Here is an 18,972-nt window from a genome sequence, read left to right on the forward strand (position 1 = left end):
GTATGAGGTTTATTTCAAAGGGAAAAGTTTTAGACCACGACATTTAACCAAAATTTAGGTCGATGTTTATGGTAAAATGGTGTTTTTGCGAATATGTTTTAAGTAAAACCTTTATGACAGTAACCCAGCTAAAAACTACTCAATAAACTAAATATTTACCTCTTTTTTGATCCCAAACCAACCCAGCACCTGACAACACCAAACAACCAACGTTGAAATGAGGATAAACAACCAAAACGGCAACACTGGCTCCCTCTTGTGGATGGTGAAACCCAAATGCTTCTAAAATTTCAAGTTAAATCTCAGGTAAGATAAATCTGGGGTTTCGTCACACAGAAAGTAGGTGTTTGCCCCAACCAAAGAAGGTGACTCCTGTACAATATAAGTTATAGTCAGAGTACAAGTTAATTTCTTAGAACTTTTTAATATAACCAAAATATAAACCAATATTTTTCACTAAACTTAAAACCTAATCTTTCAGTAAGATCATGCTGAGACATATTAGTTACAACCGGAGCTATATACGGCTGTGGTGGTGCTCGAACCAGAGATCTTTTGCAAGCTAACCCAATAATAAAGCAGTGAACAACTAAGTTTTGTTTACTTGCATTTTCGTGGCTGCGATCACGTGATACCAAGTCACGTTTTCAACGTACATTCGAGTTTGTAGCGCCTCTGGTGGAACAAGAGACTTGATTACTTTAGTCGCAAGATGGCACAAAAGAATCGATTTGGTAAAGTTGTCATCTTCGCCATAAATACAAGAACCTCTAAGTGCACATGTGACCAGTTTCTACAAAATATTATGCTGTCAATAATAAAAAGAACAAAAGCAGACAATTATATGCCGAGTAGACCGACAGCGTGGTGTAGTAGTAAGAACACTTGGTACACCACCATAAGGTCGTGGATTCAATCCCCCTTACTCTCATGCTGTAGCGCCCTTGAGTAAGGTGTTATAAACAATGTAAATTTCTGTTGAGCCAGCACTTAATCAGCAGCATAATTATCGGACAATTATTATTTATAATATCTCAAACTACCACAGGCAACTTGAGACTGGGTTGAACTAACTATTGTTACTCTATGTTTGGGACACTTGTTCGACTTTCCCGCATCGAGGATAAAGACATAAAAAAAAATAAAAATAATGTGACTTTACCTAAAATGTTTCCATTTTTCATATTTTTTTTCGTTCCACTCCAGCACAAGCTCCTTCGCGGTTTCTTTGTACTTCTGTATGACGTCACAGAAGAGTAACAGTAAATAGTGTCTTCACAAGCCTCGATTGAGCTCATGTAGAGACAATAACCATTGTTTGCACAACAAGCCTCCAGCACGTTCTTTGTTCCTATATGATGTCATAATATATTAGAGAATAGGCTGTAGTAATCTGCACCATTTAAGTTCTAGAATAAATAAACTATGTTGTTGAATTCTAATATAACAACGATGTAATTTATGACATCACAATGCCTACCTCCAACATTTATTTTCCATAATTTTTGGCAAGGAACTAATTCCTTGTAATCGATGACACTGGCCATATGCAAAACCACATGACATCCTTGTACGACTGACATGAGACTACTACAATCTATGACGTCACACTTAATCCATTAAACTTTCATGTTGGCATCTAAAAAATAAATCAAATAGAAATTGAAAAAAAAAATTAAAATTTTATAAAAAATATCGAATATAAATACTTAATACCACGCATAAAATTAAATTATTAAAATTTTGTGTTTTAAATAAACTTCATTTTTTTAAACTGACAACAAACCAATAAATTTTAGAATATTCCTACTCGTTAATATTGATATTTTGTTTAGTAATCCTTTGGGGAAACCACCAACCCCGTCCCCTTTCTTGCCCTCATAAATATTGTCTCTAGAATGTCAATCATTTCTTGTTTATCCTCCATCAGCCAGTTAATCTTGTTGTTGTTTCCCGTCCCAAGATCGATCACTATGTGCTTGTTCCTGAAAACAATTTTATTCAGTTAATAATTTGTAAATATTTTAAACCTAATTTTAATATTTGATTTGTTAAACTTTCATGTATTTTTTCGTTCTTGATATGGGAAGATTGACTTCATGACCTAAACTATGAGCAACATCAGTTACCCCGACCCAGTCTTTAGTTGCCTTTGGTAGTTCGGGATATTTTTTTTTTGTATATATCTTTATCCTCGATGTGGGAAAGTCTAAAGCGCGACTTAAACATAGAGTAACATCAGTTACTCCTACCTAGTCTCGAGTTGCCTGTGGCAGTTTGAGATATTATAGAATATAATTGCCTGATAATTATGCTGCTGATTAAGTGCTGGCTCAGCAGGAGTTCATATTGTTTATAGCACCTTACCTGAATTTTCGTGGCCGCGATCATGTGACACCAAGCCACGTTTTCAATGTACATTCGAGTTTGTAGTGCCTCTGGTGGAGTGAGAGATTTGATCACTTTAGTCGCAAGATGGCGCAAAAGAATCGATTTGGTGACTTTGTCATTCTTGCCATAAATACCAGAACCTCTAAGTGCACATGTGACCAGTTTCTACAAAACATTATGACGTCAATAATAAAAAAAAAGTAGTAAGAACACTTGCTACATTACCATGCGGTTGTGGATTCAATCCCTACCGCCCTTGAGTAAGGTGCTATAAACGGTATGAACTCATGCTGTGCCAGCACTTAATCAGCAACATAAATACTGGACAACTATTATTTATAATATCTCAAACTGCTACAGGCAACTCGAGACTGGGTTGGTAAATTTTGTTACTCTATGTTTGGGTCACTTATACGACTTTTCCGCATCGAGGATAAAAATGTGAAAAAAAAACAAATATAAAAACGTGACTTTACCTAAAATGTTTCCATTTTTCATCTTTTTTTTCGTTCCACTCCAGTACGAGCTCCTCCGCGTCCTTCTTTATCCTTCCGTATGACGTCACAGAAGAGTAACAGTAAATAGTGTCTTCACTACCGCCCACTAGTGGTTACATAGTTCTGTCCAAAAGCCTCGATTGAGCTCGTGTAGAGACAATAACCGAGATTGTTTGCACAATAAGCCTTTAACACATTCATTGTTCCTGACCTATATGACATCATAATATATTTAACAACAAAAATCTGTCCATATAAGTTTTAAAACAAATGTTGTCAGATTCTGTTATAACAATCCCATCACTTGTGACATCACAATACTTACCTCCAACATTTATTTTCCAAAATTTTTGGCAAGAAACTAATTCCTTGTAAGTGACAACACTGGCCTTATGCAAAACCACATAACATCCTTGTACGGCAGAGATGAGACTATTATGAATTATGACATCACACTTAATCCATTCAACTTTCATGTTGGCATCTAAAATAAATTTTGTGTTGTATAAACGTCCAAATTAAATATTTCGCAGAATGGTCAAAAAAAACTTAATTTTATCAATAAAACATTTTTTTTTTAGTTTTGTTTTAAAATTATGACACCTTAACACTACACAGCATATTATTCTATAGAAACTTAATTTTCTTTAATAAATTAATTTTAATTAAACTTTCTTTAAACGCAGAAAACAAGTCAAGTAAAGAAAATAACACAAATCCACTTTTTCAGCAAAAAATATTGGATCTCTATTACTTTCGCACGCCCGAATTTAACAAGGCGTTATAACCTAAGAATGGCAATTGTTCAACCAGACATTAAAAATTAGTTGAAATATGTTTTAATGAGTATAACTTAGTCCGCTTTACGAGTCAGATGTGTTAATGGGTAAACTGAATATGTAAGGGTTAGGGTAAGGGTTTAATTTATGCAACCTCTTTGTTTAATAACATGTCCCGAATTTGAGTTACACACCCTGTTTATGTAGGGCGTGCGAAACTAATAGAGATCCAAAATATTAAACTTATGCCTAGTTTATCTAAAATTTTGTTTAAAATATCGTTTCTTGATACGTGAAAATATTAAAATTCGACGCCGTGACAAAACTTAAACATTATTGAACTTATTTATATTTAAAATAATTAAATACCTCGTCCATTTTCATGCAGGCCAGGTCCCAATCGTGACCGAACTGAATCACGACAACTTTTTCTTGCTCGTTTAAGATCGATTGATCGACTTGCCAGCCGTTTGTAAGATGGGGAAGCATGTACGACATGGTTACCTTTTAACTACACCAACCACTACCAAATATATAATTTAAATACAACTTTTTAAACTGTTTTTATTATTTCGTGCAATTTCGTAAAATTTTTCGCAAAACTAAAAATCCCAAAATTTGTACGAGCAAAAGTTTACGCTGTTTTGTGTTTACTTTTTTTGTTAAAACATCTGTTGTTGCGTAAACGTTTATCCTCAAAACATTTTAAGAGATAAATATTATTAAAAATAAGTGTGTAGGTGTAGGCTTGTAAAGGTAATTTAAAGAATTGTCAAGGAAACAGTAAATTTTTTGTTTTAAAGATGACCCTATACACTTACTGGAAGACATATTGTTTATGGGCAACTTTTCTTAAATTTAAGTTATTTGTCCAAGTATGGGCTTAAAGTCTTTTTGTGGAAAAGGAAGAATTGTTAAGACTGTACTTGTTCCAGTAAAGTACTATAAATAGTATTTAACATTGCTGGATATTTAAACATGATCTTATAAGCATCGTAACAAATAAAACACAATATTGCTGAATAACTAGGAATTTTAATCGCTTCCACAAAGTGTTTGGCAAGCGGTGAAGAATTAATATTTGCATAACATACAAGCACTTAAAAGCACATCTACAATAAATACATAAGACTCAGGTTAACATACAACAGTGGTGACAAGTCAAATAATGTCCTGGGTTCAAATAATAGAAAAGATTCAAAATTTCATTAAAATATTATTTGCACTAATTGACATACATCTTTAAAATTCATTTTAACTGGTTAAATACATGACAAGAAAAAGTTTAAAGCCATGCCCTATATGCCTTTATTGTAGCACATATAAAGCAATAAAGAAGTTAAAATGTTTTTATAGGTTAATAAGATACAAGTAAAATAATGTTTAATATTGTCATTTATGCAAAAGTTTTATAATATAATAAATTTTCTGCCAACATTTAATATATATAGAAAATAACAACATTAAAACCTAAAGATACCTACTAAAAACTACACAAAACTACATATTAGTAAAGCACATGCACACTTCCTCATTAAAATGCATTTTTTAACAATGGAATTAATCTTTAACTTAAATAAACAAACAGTTCAATAGAAGTAAATTATTCCCAATATTTCTACAAAATCAAATATAGTAAAAATTAGCACTTATCTGAGCACATTGTTTACAACACAGAAATACTAAAGACCAAATAATGAATGAAAATTAATAATTAAAATAAAACTGTAAAATGAATTAGTAAAAACTAAAATTAGCACTTATACGATAAAGAGCATGTTGTACACAACGCAGAAATATTAAAGACCAAATAATGAATGAAAATAACTTTAAAAATAACTTTTCCATTTTCTTAAAATTTACTTTTTTTGCACAGAAAAGTTTTTTTTTTTCAAGCAAAATGAATAAAGTTTCCATGATTTCAGGACCACAACCTAGTTAAATATAAGTGGGTGTAATTTTATTAAAATCTAATTTTATTATTGGGTAAAATTATCAACATTTTTAAAAATAATTTTAACAAATACTTATAAACCTTATAAAATCACTAATATTTATGTAAACTAAAAACTTACTTTATTCGATGCTTCAGTTACTTTATAACTGAAAAGTGGTTGATTATAAGTTCCTAAATAAAAACAAATTGACAGTTGAAATAACATGTTTTAGAGGGTTTAAACTAACGTGTTTTAGGGTTTGTATTTGTTTTTAAATTTGAAGTTATTCTTCTTGCCTAGTAAAATGTAAATGTATGCCTTAAAAATTATCAACAATCTAAAAAAAAAATTTAAAAAAGAATGTTACAAAAAAAAATTTAATAACTAATCTACAAAAATAAAGGTAGTCTTAAAAATGTAAAAACCTCTTTTATTAAAAGTTAGTTTTAGTTTATTCTTGTAAGGGATTTAAATATAGTAAATATGTTTGTCCTATAGTAAATATGTTTAAATAATGTTGAATAGTAAACAAAACTTACAGTTCCATATTTGGAACTTTTTTGCTTGCTTTCCACAATAGTTGTTTCCCATCCTCAGTAAAACCACAACTCCATACACGTAAGTATTGAAAGTTGTGGAGACATGATGAGAAAACAACAGCACACTCATCTCCAAGCTTGTTGCAGCTAATATACAAACTTTTCATCTAAAACATTTAAACTTTAATTAAAATTTGTTATTAGTACACCAATAGTTTAAATAAGGTTTTATTGTTAAATTATAATTTGCTTTTTAATAACTTTAATGAAATATTTTAAATGTTGAAAATGGAATTTGTTAAATATTTAAATGAGTAATAATTGTTAAATTTAAACTTTTTTGTTCTAAAGATTTAAATTGTTCTTGTGGTTAGGTTACACGTTGCATTTATTAATTTTTAAAACTTTTAATTTTCAAATAATTTGATTCTGGAAAAACACTAAAACTTATTTTAGTAAATATTAATACAATGAATTGTAACATAACAATGGAGCATTGTTAAAGTTAATGGACATTGTGACTGTTTAACTTTTTTTACAAAATTATAAATTTAATAAAAATTAAAGTTTTGTTTAAACAAATCAATTTTAATATTAAATGTTTAACTTTATCTTAAACAAAATTTATATTTTACTTAATTTAAAAATTATTCTAATTCAAATAATTAATTTAAAACAACTATTAGTCCGATAATTATTGAATCAGTAAATTTGATTGTTGTAGTTATTTTTAGTAAGTGAAGTTAAACTTTAAGTTTAAATAAAATAAATTAAACTACTAATTAACATAAATTAAAATTAATATTAATAAAATAAATTCATCAATTTTCTTAAATTATACCAGAAATTTAATAATAAAACATTTTATTGATTTTTAATTATTTCAAAATAGGAAAAATACAAAAATTTTATTTTATTTAAATATAATACAATAAATTGTAACTTAACAATGACCCATTGTTAAAGTTAATGGGCATTGTGACCGTTTTTACTTCTTGTTATAAAATTGAAAATAAATTTGTGTTTATATTTTTATAAACTAAATAAAAAAGTTTTGTTGTTACATAAAGTAATTTTAATATTAAATGTTATTTAAATCTTATGTTTGTTTAAATAATTAATCTTTAAATACAAAGCAATAAAGTAATATACTCACACGAGATGTTAGTTTTGAACAACCTCTAGCAATGGCCAATCCACCAACTTCTGTGATGCGACAACGACTAATATTAAGTTCCTCAAACTTGTCAATAACCTCACCCAGTAATGTTACAGCTTCATCACCAATTTCGTTCCCTGATAAGTTCAACTTTATCTAAAACAAAATTTATATTTTACTTAATTAAAAGTTACTTTAATTAAAATAACTGAGATAAAAACTGTTTAACAAAACACTTTATAAAAATAATAATAACTAAAATTTTGAAGTAACACAGAAATGACCAATATTTAATTTTTACTAACTTGTTATTTATTTAGAATATTTAAACTTTAATTAAAATTTACTTATTATCACACTTATTGTTTTAATAAAACTTTATTGTTAATTAATAATTTTTTTTTAATAAATGAGCCAAAATATTTAAATGTTTAAAATTGAATTTGTTTAATGTCACTAAAAATAATGTATTAATTGTTAAATTCAAATATTTTTGTTTATTTTAAGTTTAAAATTCTCCAAAAGTTTATAAAGTAATTTTGTTTTAAATATTTCTTTAAAACTTTTAATTTTTAAATAATTTGATCCTGAGGAAATACAAAAAATAATTTTATTTAAATATAATACAATAAGTTGTAACTCAACAATGACCCATTGTTAAAGTTAATGGGCATTGTGACCGTTTTTACTTCTTGTAATAAAATTGAAAATAAATTGTGTTTATATTTCTATAAACTAAATAAAAAAGTTTTGTTGTTACATAAAGTAATTTTAATATTAAATGTTATTTAAATCTAGTGCTTGTTTAAATAATAAATCTTTAAATACCAAGCAATAAAGTAATATACTCACACGAGATGTTAGTTTTAAACAACCTCTAGCAATGGCCAATCCACCAAATTCTGTGATGTTACAACCCCTAATATTAAGTTCCTCAAACTTGTCAATAACCTCACCCAGTAATGTTGCAGCTTCATCACCGATTTTGTTCCCTCCTAAGTTCAACTTTATCTAAAACAAAATTTATATTTTACTTAATTTGAAGATTACTTTAATTAAAATAACTAGGATAAAAAACAGTTTAACAAAACACTTTATAAAAATATTAATAAATAAAATTTTGAAGTAATACAAAAATGACCAATATTTAATTTTTAATAACTTATGATTTATCTTAAATATTTAAACTTTAATTAAAATTTACTTATTATCACACTTATTGTTTTAATAAAATTTTATTGTTAATTAATAAATGTTTTTTAATAAATGAGCCAAAATATTTAAATGTTTAAAATTGAATTTGTTTAATGTCACTAAAAATAATGTATTAATTGTTAAATTTAATTATTTTTGTTTATTTTAAGTTTAAAATTCTCCAAAAGTTAACAAGGTAATTTTGTTTTAAATATTTCTTTAAAACTTTTAATTTTTAAATAATTTGATCCTGAGGAAATACAAAAAATAATTTTATTTAAATATAATACAATAAATTGTGACTTAACAATGACCCATTGTTAAAGTTAATGGGCATTGTGACCGTTTTAACTTCTTGTTATAAAATTGAAAATAAATTTGTGTTTATATTTCTATAAACTAAATAAAAAATTTTTGTTGTTACATAAAGTAATTTTAATATTAAATGTTATTTAAATCTAGTGCTTGTTTAAATAATTAATCTTTAAATACCAAGCAATAAAGTAATATACTTACAGTATGTGTTAGTTTTAAACAACCTCTAGCAATGGCCAATCCACCAACTTCTGTGATGCGACAACGACGAATATCAAGTTCCTCAAACTTGTCAATAACCTCACCCAGTAATGTTGCAGCTTCATCCCCAATTTTGTTCCATGATAAGTTCAACTTTATCTAAAACAAAATTTATATTTTACTTAATTTAAAGATTACTTGAATTAAAATAACTGAGATAAAAATAGTTTAACAAAATACTTTATAAAAATATTAATAAATAAAATTTTGAAGTAACACAAAAATGACCAATATTTAATTTTTACCAACTTGTTATATATTTAGAATATTTAAACTTTAATTAAAATTTACTTATTATCACACTTATTGTTTTAATAAAATTTTATTGTTAATTAATAAATTTTTTTAAATAAATGAGCCAAAATATTTAAATGTTTAAAATTGAATTTGTTGAATGTCACCAAAAAAATGTATTGATTGTTAAATTTAATTATCTTTGTTTATTTTAAGTTTAAAATTCTCCAAAAGTTTATAAAGTAATTTTGTTTTAAATATTTCTTTAAAACTTTTAATTTTTAAATAATTTGATCCTGAGGAAATACAAAAAATAATTTTATTTAAATATAATACAATAAGTTGTAACTTAATAATGACCCATTGTTAAAGTTAATGTGCATTGTGACCGTTTTTACTTCTTGTAATAAAATTGAAAATAAATTTGTGTTTATATTTCTATAAACTAAATAAAAAAGTTTTGTTATTACATAAAGTAATTTTAATAATAAATGTTATTTAAATCTAGTGCTTGTTTAAATAATTAATCTTTAAATACCAAGCAATAAAGTAATATACTTACAGTATGTGTTAGTTTTGAACAACCTCTAGCAATGGCCAATCCACCAACTTCTGTGATGTTACACTCACTAATATCAAATTCCTCAAACTTGTCAATAACCTCACCCAGTAATGTTGCAGCTTCATCCCCAATTTCGTTCTCTGATAAGTTCAACTTTATCTAAAACAAAATTTATATTTTACTTAATTAAAAGTTACTTTAATTAAAATAACTAGGATAAAAAACAGTTTAACAAAACACTTTATAAAAATAATAATAATAACTAAAATTTTGAAGTAACACAGAAATGACCATTATTTAATTTTTAATAACATGTTATTTATCTGAAATATTTAAACTTTAATTAAAATTTACTTATTATCACACTTAGGGTGGAGTAATTAAAGTCGAGTTAACGGTAATCGCAAATTAAACTCGAGTTAAATCGCTAAAAAGTTAACCGGCAAATTAAGGTAGTTTAAACTCAGATTAACTTAAAATTAATTAGCTACTTTATCAAAAAAAATTACGGCAATAGTCTAATAGTAAAACTAGATTGGCCTAAAAGTTGTTGTGATCGTTTGGACAGAGTTAATAGTAATTCATAGGTAGCTTATGGAAAACAATACAACAGCAAAGCAAAGTTGTATAATTAGTAAGTTAGTACTGGTTGTAATGGCTTTAGTCAGTCCGTAAATCGTCAGTGATGTACCGGACATATCATTGTAAGGTATTTTACCTATTTTTGTCTCCTGTTAAATGCATATATAATGTGTATAGTCAATTACAACATAAGTTTTATATGGGCTCTGCCAAATAAATTTGGTTAAAAGATTTATAATTAACTATTTAAGCAGTATTTTATTAAGTTGTCACAAGGGCAATATATTTAACCTTTATTGTAGCTATTGAAATTAGAAATTACAAACACCCTGTCAATCCCTAACAATGGGCAGGTCACAAAGTTTAAAGAATACTTTTATGTCGTTGAAGTTAAAAACTGTCCACCCTGGCTTGGCTAAACAAGGAAATGTGCAATGATGGTTTTAAGCATTTTGCTCTCGGTAAATACCTATTTTGGACAGGGTATCATATTTTCAATCTAGTAAAGCTTTGGTATAATATTAATGCGAAGTGGAAAGTAAACCCTTTTATTTAAATTTTATAGATAACTATTTTTTTTGAGTAACAAAATATAAAAACATAAATAATACAACAAATAAATATGCAAACTATTAAATTTCATAAAAGTTGTTCAAACATGCTGCTCGGTAATTTTTTTAATTTTTTGTTTGCTCTATTTTTACTCTATTTTTATTTCAAGTTCTTTCATTTTTAAATCATGTTCTTTTATTTTTATTTCTATTTCCTGCCTAAGTAGTAACATTTTTGCCTCCCTTACCTCACCAGAATCGCTTTTTCTTTTTAAAGACTCCTTTTTCAAAACTAGATCTCTTTATTGGTAATAATATTCACAACATGAAATTTAACCTGGTTATTCTTTACATGCTATAAAAATTTCTCCATTTGAAGAACATTCAGTAACAATTTGATCATGACTGGGGTGCTACCAGTAAGATCAAGAATCAGCAAGGCATCATCATCAAAACTGTTATGCAGTGAATTGATTTCATTGGGAATTAGAGCTATTATTTAAAACAAAGTTTTGCAGGTTTGTAGTAAATTTATTGTTGTGTGTTATTTGGTTTATCATAAAAATATAATTGTTACTCACAAATGACTTTCTGTGTAAAAGAGCTAATGGGATTAGGTGGTGGCCACCTCCTGTTTTTCTAATTTCTCTTTTTTTTTCTGTATTAGCTGATTTGGCTTTTTTTTAATATTTTTGTATGAATTTTGTAAATTTTCTGGTGTTCTATTGCATCATATATTGATTAAATTAATTTTTTTGTTAAATCAACCCAAGCTTTTTTTTGCAGTTGTGGTAGAAGAATTTGTTAATTTTGAAGTTATAACTGGATAAGATTTTACCAATTCCAACAGTTCTCCTTCGCTTTGATCGTAGTTAAGAGTTCTAATTTTATTATCCATTTTATTCCTAGCTACAAAAAGATTACATAAAACACGTAAACAAACATTGTAATGCAGTCTAACTATATTAACGTAAAAATTTCTTCTTAAATTTAAATATTACTGAAAATAGTTATTTATTATTTGGTCTCGCACAGCTCAACCAGCGAATAAATGAACAGCTCCTCTATTTGTTTCAATTACTGGGATTTCAGCATCGTAAGGTGCCAGTTTCTCTTGCCTTGTTTTTAGTGCAAAATTATGAAGACACAAAATTGCAACTATTATAATTATTAAATTGTTCAGACGTGTCCGAAGTGGAATTGTAAGGGCCTGAAAGATTTGTTTTAAAATGCCAAAAGACTGTTCAATTCTTGATCTTGTTTTTATGTGAGCTTTATTGTACTTTTTTATAGTAATGTGAAGGGATAAAGTAAAGGAGTCATTAAATATTTTTTACAGGGGTAACCATTGTCACCTAACAACAGACCAGACACAAATCAATCTTTAAAATGATCACAAATTCTGGAATTTTCAAAAAATCGGGAGTCATAAGTTGATCCTGGCCAACGCACAACAATGTTGGCAAATACTCGGTGAGCATCACAGATGGCCTAAACATTATAGGAAAAAAATCCTTTTCTGTTTCTGAACACCTTAGGAGAATCACCACCAGGTGAAACAATGAGGATATGTGTGCCATCTATTGCTCCAACTATGTTGGAAAACCCTGAAACTTGCCCGAAATCATCCATGCATGTTTGCAGAGCCAATCCACTAGGAAAAGTTACAAATAAGTGTTTGCGCGAAGCTATACACTTAGAAATCCGATGTACGATAAGGCACACCGTGCATCTATGTACCCCAACTAAGTCTCCATCACTACGTTGCAAATTCCCTGTTGCATAAAACCTAAGGGTTACCAAAAGCTGCAACAATGCTGGAACACCATGGCTTCTAATTTTTAAACTTAAATCTTTTTCAATAATGTTATAAAGTTGTAAAATGCTATTTTTATTAAATCTGTAACGCTGGACTATTCCTCTTTCTATATATTTTTCAGGGGATTTGTGATATCTTTTTTTGGGAATTTCGTAATTTGTATTTGTTATTTCAACGATTTCCAAAGTATCCATTTTAATAAAAAATTACTTAACAATCGTTTATTCCTATTGACAATATTTAAGAACAATTTGTAAAAAAAGTTTCTATAGCGTGCATTTTTTTATAATAGTAATCTTAAGCCTGAATAGGCTAAGGGCCTGTTTTTTGTTTACTAACAGTAACTAATCTTAACTAAGTCTAACTTAATAAAGAAAGTTAAATGTTAAATTATTACTAAAACCCTTCAAAATCACGTTTAGCCTTATTATTTACAAAACTTAAATCTCGTGCAAAAAAGTGAACAAAGCGTCCTTGGTTACAGCGAAAATCAATAAAAATTGTCGTTCGCTGTTTTGATTCGCTATAGCGATTTCAAACCGGTTTAAATCAGTTTTTCGACAAATATCACAAGTTAAACTAGGATTAGTTAATCCGAGTTTAACTCGACTTTAATAACACAAAAAAAATAAAAAGTTAACTGAGGATTAAGTTAACTCGACTTTAATAACTCCACCCTTATTGTTTTAATAAAATTTTACTGTTAATTTATAAATCGTTTTTTGATAAATAAGCCAAAGTATTTAAATGTTTAAAATTAATTTGTTTAATGTCACTAAAATAATGTATTAATTGTTTAAAATTAAATTTGTTTAATATAACTTCAAAAAGTAATAATTGTTAAATTTAAACATTTTCTAAAGATTTAAATTGTTCTTGTGGTTAGGTTAAATGTTGCATTTATTAATTTTTAAAACTTTTAATTTCAAATAATTTGATTCTGGAAAAACACTAAAACTTATTTTAGCAAACATTAATAAAATGGATTGTAACTTAACAATGACCCATTGTTAAAGTTAATGGGCATTGTGACTGTTTAACTTTTTTTACAAAATTATAAATTTAATAAAAATTAAAGTTTTGTTTAAATAAATTAATTTTAATTTTAAATGTTTAACTTTATCTTAAACAAAATTTATATTTTACTTAATTTAAAAATTATTCTAATTCAAATAATTAATTTAAAACAACTATTAGTCCGATAATTATTGAATCAATAAATTTAATTGTTGTAGTTAATTTTAGTAAGTGAAGTTAAACTTTAAGTTAAAATAAAATAAATTAAACTACTAATTAACATAAATTAAAAATAATATTAATAACTAAATTTATCAATACTCTTAAATTATACCAGAAATTTAATCATAACCATTTTATTGATTTTTAATTATTTCAAAATAGGAAAAATACAAAACTTAATTTAAAAAAAATATTAATAGATTGTAACTTAACAATGACCCATTGTTAAAGTTAATGGGCATTGTGACCGTTTTTACTTCTTGTTACAAAATTATAAATAAATTTGTGTTTATATTTTTATAAACTAAATAAAAAAGTTTTGTTGTTACATAAAGTAATTTTAATATGAATGTTATTTAAATCTAGTGCTTGTTTAAATAAATAATCTTTAAATACCAAGCAATAAAGTAATATACTCACAGTATTCGTTAGTTTTGAACAACCTCTAGCAATGACCAATCCACCAACTTTTGTGATGTTACACTCACTAATATTAAGTTCCTCAAACTTGTCAATAACCTCACCCAGTAATGTTACAGCTTCATCACCAATTTCGTTCCCTGATAAGTCCAACTTTACCTAAAACAAAATTTATATTTTACTTAATTTAAAGATTACTTTAATTAAAATAACTGAGATAAAAACTGTTTAACAAAATACTTTATAAAAATAATAATAACTAAAATTTTGAAGTAACACAAAAATGAACAATATTTAATTTTTAATAACTTGTTATTTATCTGAAATATTCAAACTTAAAATTTACTTATTATCACACTTAGGGTGGAGTGATTAAAGTCGAGTTAAATCGCTAAAAAGTTAACCCGCCAATTGAGATGGTTTAAACTCAGGTTAACTTAAAATTAATTAGCTACTTTATCAAAAAAAATTACGGCAATAGTCTAATAGTAAAACTAGATTGGCCTAAAAGTTGTTGTGATCGTTTGGACAGAGTCGATAGTAATTCATAGGTAGCTTATGGAAAACAATACAACAGCAAAGCAAAGTTGTATAATTAGTAAGTTAGTACTGGTTGTAATGGCTTTAGTCAGTCCGTAAATCGTCAGTGATGTACCGGACATATCATTCTAAGGTATTTTACCTATTTTTGTCTCCTGTTGCATATATAACGTGTATAGTCAATTATAACCTAAGTTTTATATGGGCTCTGCCAAATAAATTTGGTTAAAAGATTAACTATTTAAGTAGTTTTTATTAAGTTGTCACAAGGACAATATCTTTAACCTTTATTGTAGTTATTGAAATTAGAAATTACAAACATCCTGTCAATCCCTAACAATGGGCAGGTCACAAAGTTTAGAAAATCTTTTTATGTCGTTGAAGTTAAAAACCGTCCACCCTGGCTTGGCTAAATAAACAAGGAAATGCGCGATGATGGTTTTAAGCATTTTGCTCTCAGTAAATTCCTATTTTGGACAGAGTATCATATTTTCAATCTAGTAAAGCTTTGTTATTATATTCATGCGAAGTGGAAAGTAAACCGTTTTATTTAAATTTTATTGATACCTATTTTTTTGAGTAACAAAATTCAAAAATATAAATAATACAATAATTAAATATGCAAACTATTAAATTTTATAAAAGTTGTTTAAACATGCTGCTCGGTAATTTTTTAAATTTTTTGTTTGCTCTATTTTTATTTCAAGTTCTTTCATTTTTAAATCGTGTTCTTTACGTTTCATTTCTTGGTCCTTTATTAGTAACTTTTTGGTTAGTACATTTTTGCCTCCCTTACATCACCAGAATCGCTTTTTCTTTCTAAAGACTTTTTTTTCTTTAAAATTATTTTAAATAATTTTATTACAAAAATTAATAAACTTAAAAGTAACAACTATATTTATTTTTTTGCATTGACTTACTTAGTACTTGATTGACACTATTTTTTTTGTTTTTCCTCAGGTGTCTCTTGTACTACAACATCTATGAACAGACTGGTATTACTTTTTTACAACATAAATTAAAATTAAATTTTTGTAACTTCTTTTTTAAAACTAGAACTCTTCATTGGTAATAATATTCACAACATGAAATTTAACCTGGTCATTCTTTACAGACTACAAAAATTTCTCCATTTAAAGAACATTCAGTAACAATTTGATCATGACTGGGGTGCTACCAGTAAGATCAAGAATCAGCAAGGCATCATCATCAAAACTGTTATGCAGTAAATTGATTTTATTGGGAATTAGAGTTATTATTTAAAACAAAGTTTTGCAGGTTTGTAGTTAATTTATCGTTGTGTGTTATTTGGTTTATCATAAAAATATAATTGTTACTCACAAATGACTTTCTGTGTAAAAGAGCTAATGGGATTAGGTGGTGGCCACCTCCTGTTTTTCTAATTTCTCTTTTTTGTTCTGTATTAGCTGACTTGGCTTTTTTTTAATATTTTTGTATGAATTTTGTAAATTTTCTGGTGTTCTATTGCATCATATATTGATTAAATTAAATCTTTTAGTTAAATCAACCCAAACATTTTTTTGCAGTTGTGGTAAAAGAATTTGTTAATTTTGAAGTTATAACTGGATAAGATTTTACCAATTCCAACAGTACTTCTCCTTCGCTTTGATCGTAGTTAAGAGTTTTAATTTTATTATCCATTTTATTCCTAGCTAAAAAAAGATTACATAAAACACATAAACAAACATTTTTATGAAGTCTATATTAACACAAAAATGTCTTCTTAAATTTAAATATTACTGAAAATAGTTATTTATTATTTGGTCTCGCACAGCTCGACCAGTCTATAAATGACCAGCTCCTCCATTTGTTTCAATTACTGAGATTTCAGCGTCGTAAGGTGCCAGTTTCTCTTGCCTTGTTTTTAGTGCAAAATTATGAAGACACATAATTGCAACTATTATAATTATTAAATTGTCCAGACGTGTTCGAAGTGGAATTGTAAGGACCCAAAACCTTTGTTTTAAAATGCCGAAAGACTGTTCAATTCTTGATCTTGTTTTTATGTGAGCTTTATTGTACTTTTTTGTGGTAATGTTAAGGGATGAAGTAAAGGAGTCATTAAATATTTCTTACAGGGGTAACCATTGTCACCTAACAACAGACCAGACACAAATCAATTTTCAAAATGGTCTCGAATTCTGGAATTTTCAAAAAATCGGGAGTCATAAGTTGATCCTGGCCAACGCACAACAATGTTGGTAAATACTCAGTGAGTATCACAGATGGCCTCAACATTAACGAAAAAAAATCCTTTTCTGTTTCTGAACACCTTGGGAGAATCACCACCAGGTGAAACAATGGGGATATGTGTGCCATCTATTGCTCCAACTACGTTGGGAAACCCTGAAACTTGCCCAAAATCATCCATGCATGTTTGCAGAGCCAATCCATAAGAAAATGTTACAAATAAGTGTTTGCGCGAAGCTATACACTTAGAAATCAGATGTACGATAAGGCACACTGTGCGTCTATGTACCCCAACTAAGTCTCCATCACTGTGTTGCAAATTTCCTGTTGCATAAAACCTAAGGGTTGCCAAAAGCTGCAACAATGCTGAAACACCATGGCTTTTAATTTTTAAACTTAAATCTTTTTCAGGAATGTTATAAAGCTGTAAAATGCTAATTTTATTAAATCTGTAACGCTGGACTATTTCTCTTTCTGTATATTTTTCCAGGGATTTGTGATATCTTTTAATCGTTTTTAGGAATTTCGTAATTTGTATTTGTTATTTCAACAATTTCCAAAGTATCCATTTTAATAAAAAATTACTTAACAATCGTTTATTCCTATTGACAATATTTAAGAACAATTTGTAAAAAAAGTTTCTATAGCGTACATTTTTTTATAATAGTAGTCTTAAGCCTGAATAGACTAAAGGTCTGTTTTTTGTTTACTAACAGTAACTAATCTTAACTAAGTCTAACTTAATAAAGAAAGTTAAATGTTAAATTATTACTAAAACCCTTCAAAATCACGTTTAGCCTTATTATTTACAAAAACTTAAATCTTGTGCAAAAAAGTGAACAAAGCGTCCTTGGTTACAGCGAAAATCAACAAAAATTGTTGTTCGCTGTTTTGATTCGCTATAGCGATTTCAAACCGGTTTAGACCAGTTTTTAAACAAAAATGCAAATTAAACTAGGATTAGTTAATCCAAGTTTAACTCGACTTTAATAACAACTAAAAAATAAAAAGTTAACCGGGGATTAAGTTAACTCGACTTTAATAACTCCACCCTTATTGTTTTAATAAAATTTTACTGTTAATTTATAAATCGATTTAAAACTGAATTTGTTTAATGTCACTAAAAATAATGTATTAATTGTTAAATTTAATTATTTTTGTTTATTTTAAGTTTAAAATTGCTCTCAAAGTTAATAAAGTAAAATTTTGTTTTGAATATTTCTTTAAAACTTTTAATTTTTAGTTAATTTGATCCTGAGGGAATACAAAAAATAATTTTATTTAAATATAATACAATAAATTGTAACTTAACAATGACCCATTGTTAAAGTTAATGGGCATTGTGACTTTTGTTATAAAATTAAAAATAAATTTTTGTTTATATTTTTATAAACTAAATAAAAAAGTTTTGTTTTTACATAAAGTAATTTTAATAATAAATGTTATTTAAATCTAGAACTTCAAAAATACCAAGCAATAAAGTAATATACTCACAGTATTCGTTAGTTTTGAACAACCTCTAGCAATGGCCAATCCACCAACTTCTGTGATGCGACACTCACTAATATTAAGTTCCTCAAACTTGTCAATAACCTCACCCAGTAATGTTACAGTTCCATCCCCAATTTCGTTCCCTGATAAGTTCAACTTTATCTAAAACAAAATTTATATTTTACTTCATTTAAAAATTACTTTAATTTAATTACCTAACAAAAAGTTTTAAAAAATATATTCTTTATAAA

General features: G+C 27.3%; 2 protein-coding genes and 1 long non-coding RNA gene across 3 annotated transcripts in view; all 3 read right to left on the reverse strand.

Annotated features, from left to right (window-relative positions):
* The window catches only part of LOC145749327 (thioredoxin-like protein 4A), a 35,580-nt gene extending 31,415 nt beyond the window's left edge, over positions 1–4,165 (reverse strand). The window contains exon 1 of the mRNA XM_082565065.1: positions 4,037–4,165. Within this exon, the coding sequence (XP_082421191.1) occupies positions 4,037–4,165 (129 nt within the window). The remainder of the gene's footprint in view (positions 1–4,036) is intronic.
* On the reverse strand, positions 320–1,562 carry LOC145751290 (uncharacterized). Its single transcript, XR_014283726.1, has 4 exons — positions 1,481–1,562; positions 1,163–1,351; positions 605–793; positions 320–372 (listed from the first exon to the last, which is right to left on the reverse strand). It is a non-coding gene; the product is annotated as an uncharacterized LOC145751290 (long non-coding RNA).
* A 517-nt stretch (positions 4,166–4,682) lies between the features above and the next one.
* The window catches only part of LOC145750168 (NACHT, LRR and PYD domains-containing protein 14-like), a 29,562-nt gene continuing 15,272 nt past the window's right edge, over positions 4,683–18,972 (reverse strand). The window contains exons 7-15 of the mRNA XM_082566129.1: positions 18,725–18,883; positions 14,480–14,638; positions 9,869–10,027; positions 9,013–9,171; positions 8,155–8,313; positions 7,300–7,458; positions 6,144–6,310; positions 5,743–5,795; positions 4,683–5,601 (exon numbers count right to left, since the gene is read on the reverse strand). Of these exons, the coding sequence (XP_082422255.1) occupies positions 5,786–5,795; positions 6,144–6,310; positions 7,300–7,458; positions 8,155–8,313; positions 9,013–9,171; positions 9,869–10,027; positions 14,480–14,638; positions 18,725–18,883 (1,131 nt within the window). The 3' untranslated portion in view covers positions 4,683–5,601; positions 5,743–5,785. The remainder of the gene's footprint in view (positions 5,602–5,742; positions 5,796–6,143; positions 6,311–7,299; positions 7,459–8,154; positions 8,314–9,012; positions 9,172–9,868; positions 10,028–14,479; positions 14,639–18,724; positions 18,884–18,972) is intronic.

This window comes from Corella eumyota, chromosome 4, assembly GCF_963082875.1.
Source record: "Corella eumyota chromosome 4, kaCorEumy4.1, whole genome shotgun sequence".
NCBI classification, from domain to species: Eukaryota; Metazoa; Chordata; class Ascidiacea; order Phlebobranchia; family Corellidae; genus Corella; species Corella eumyota.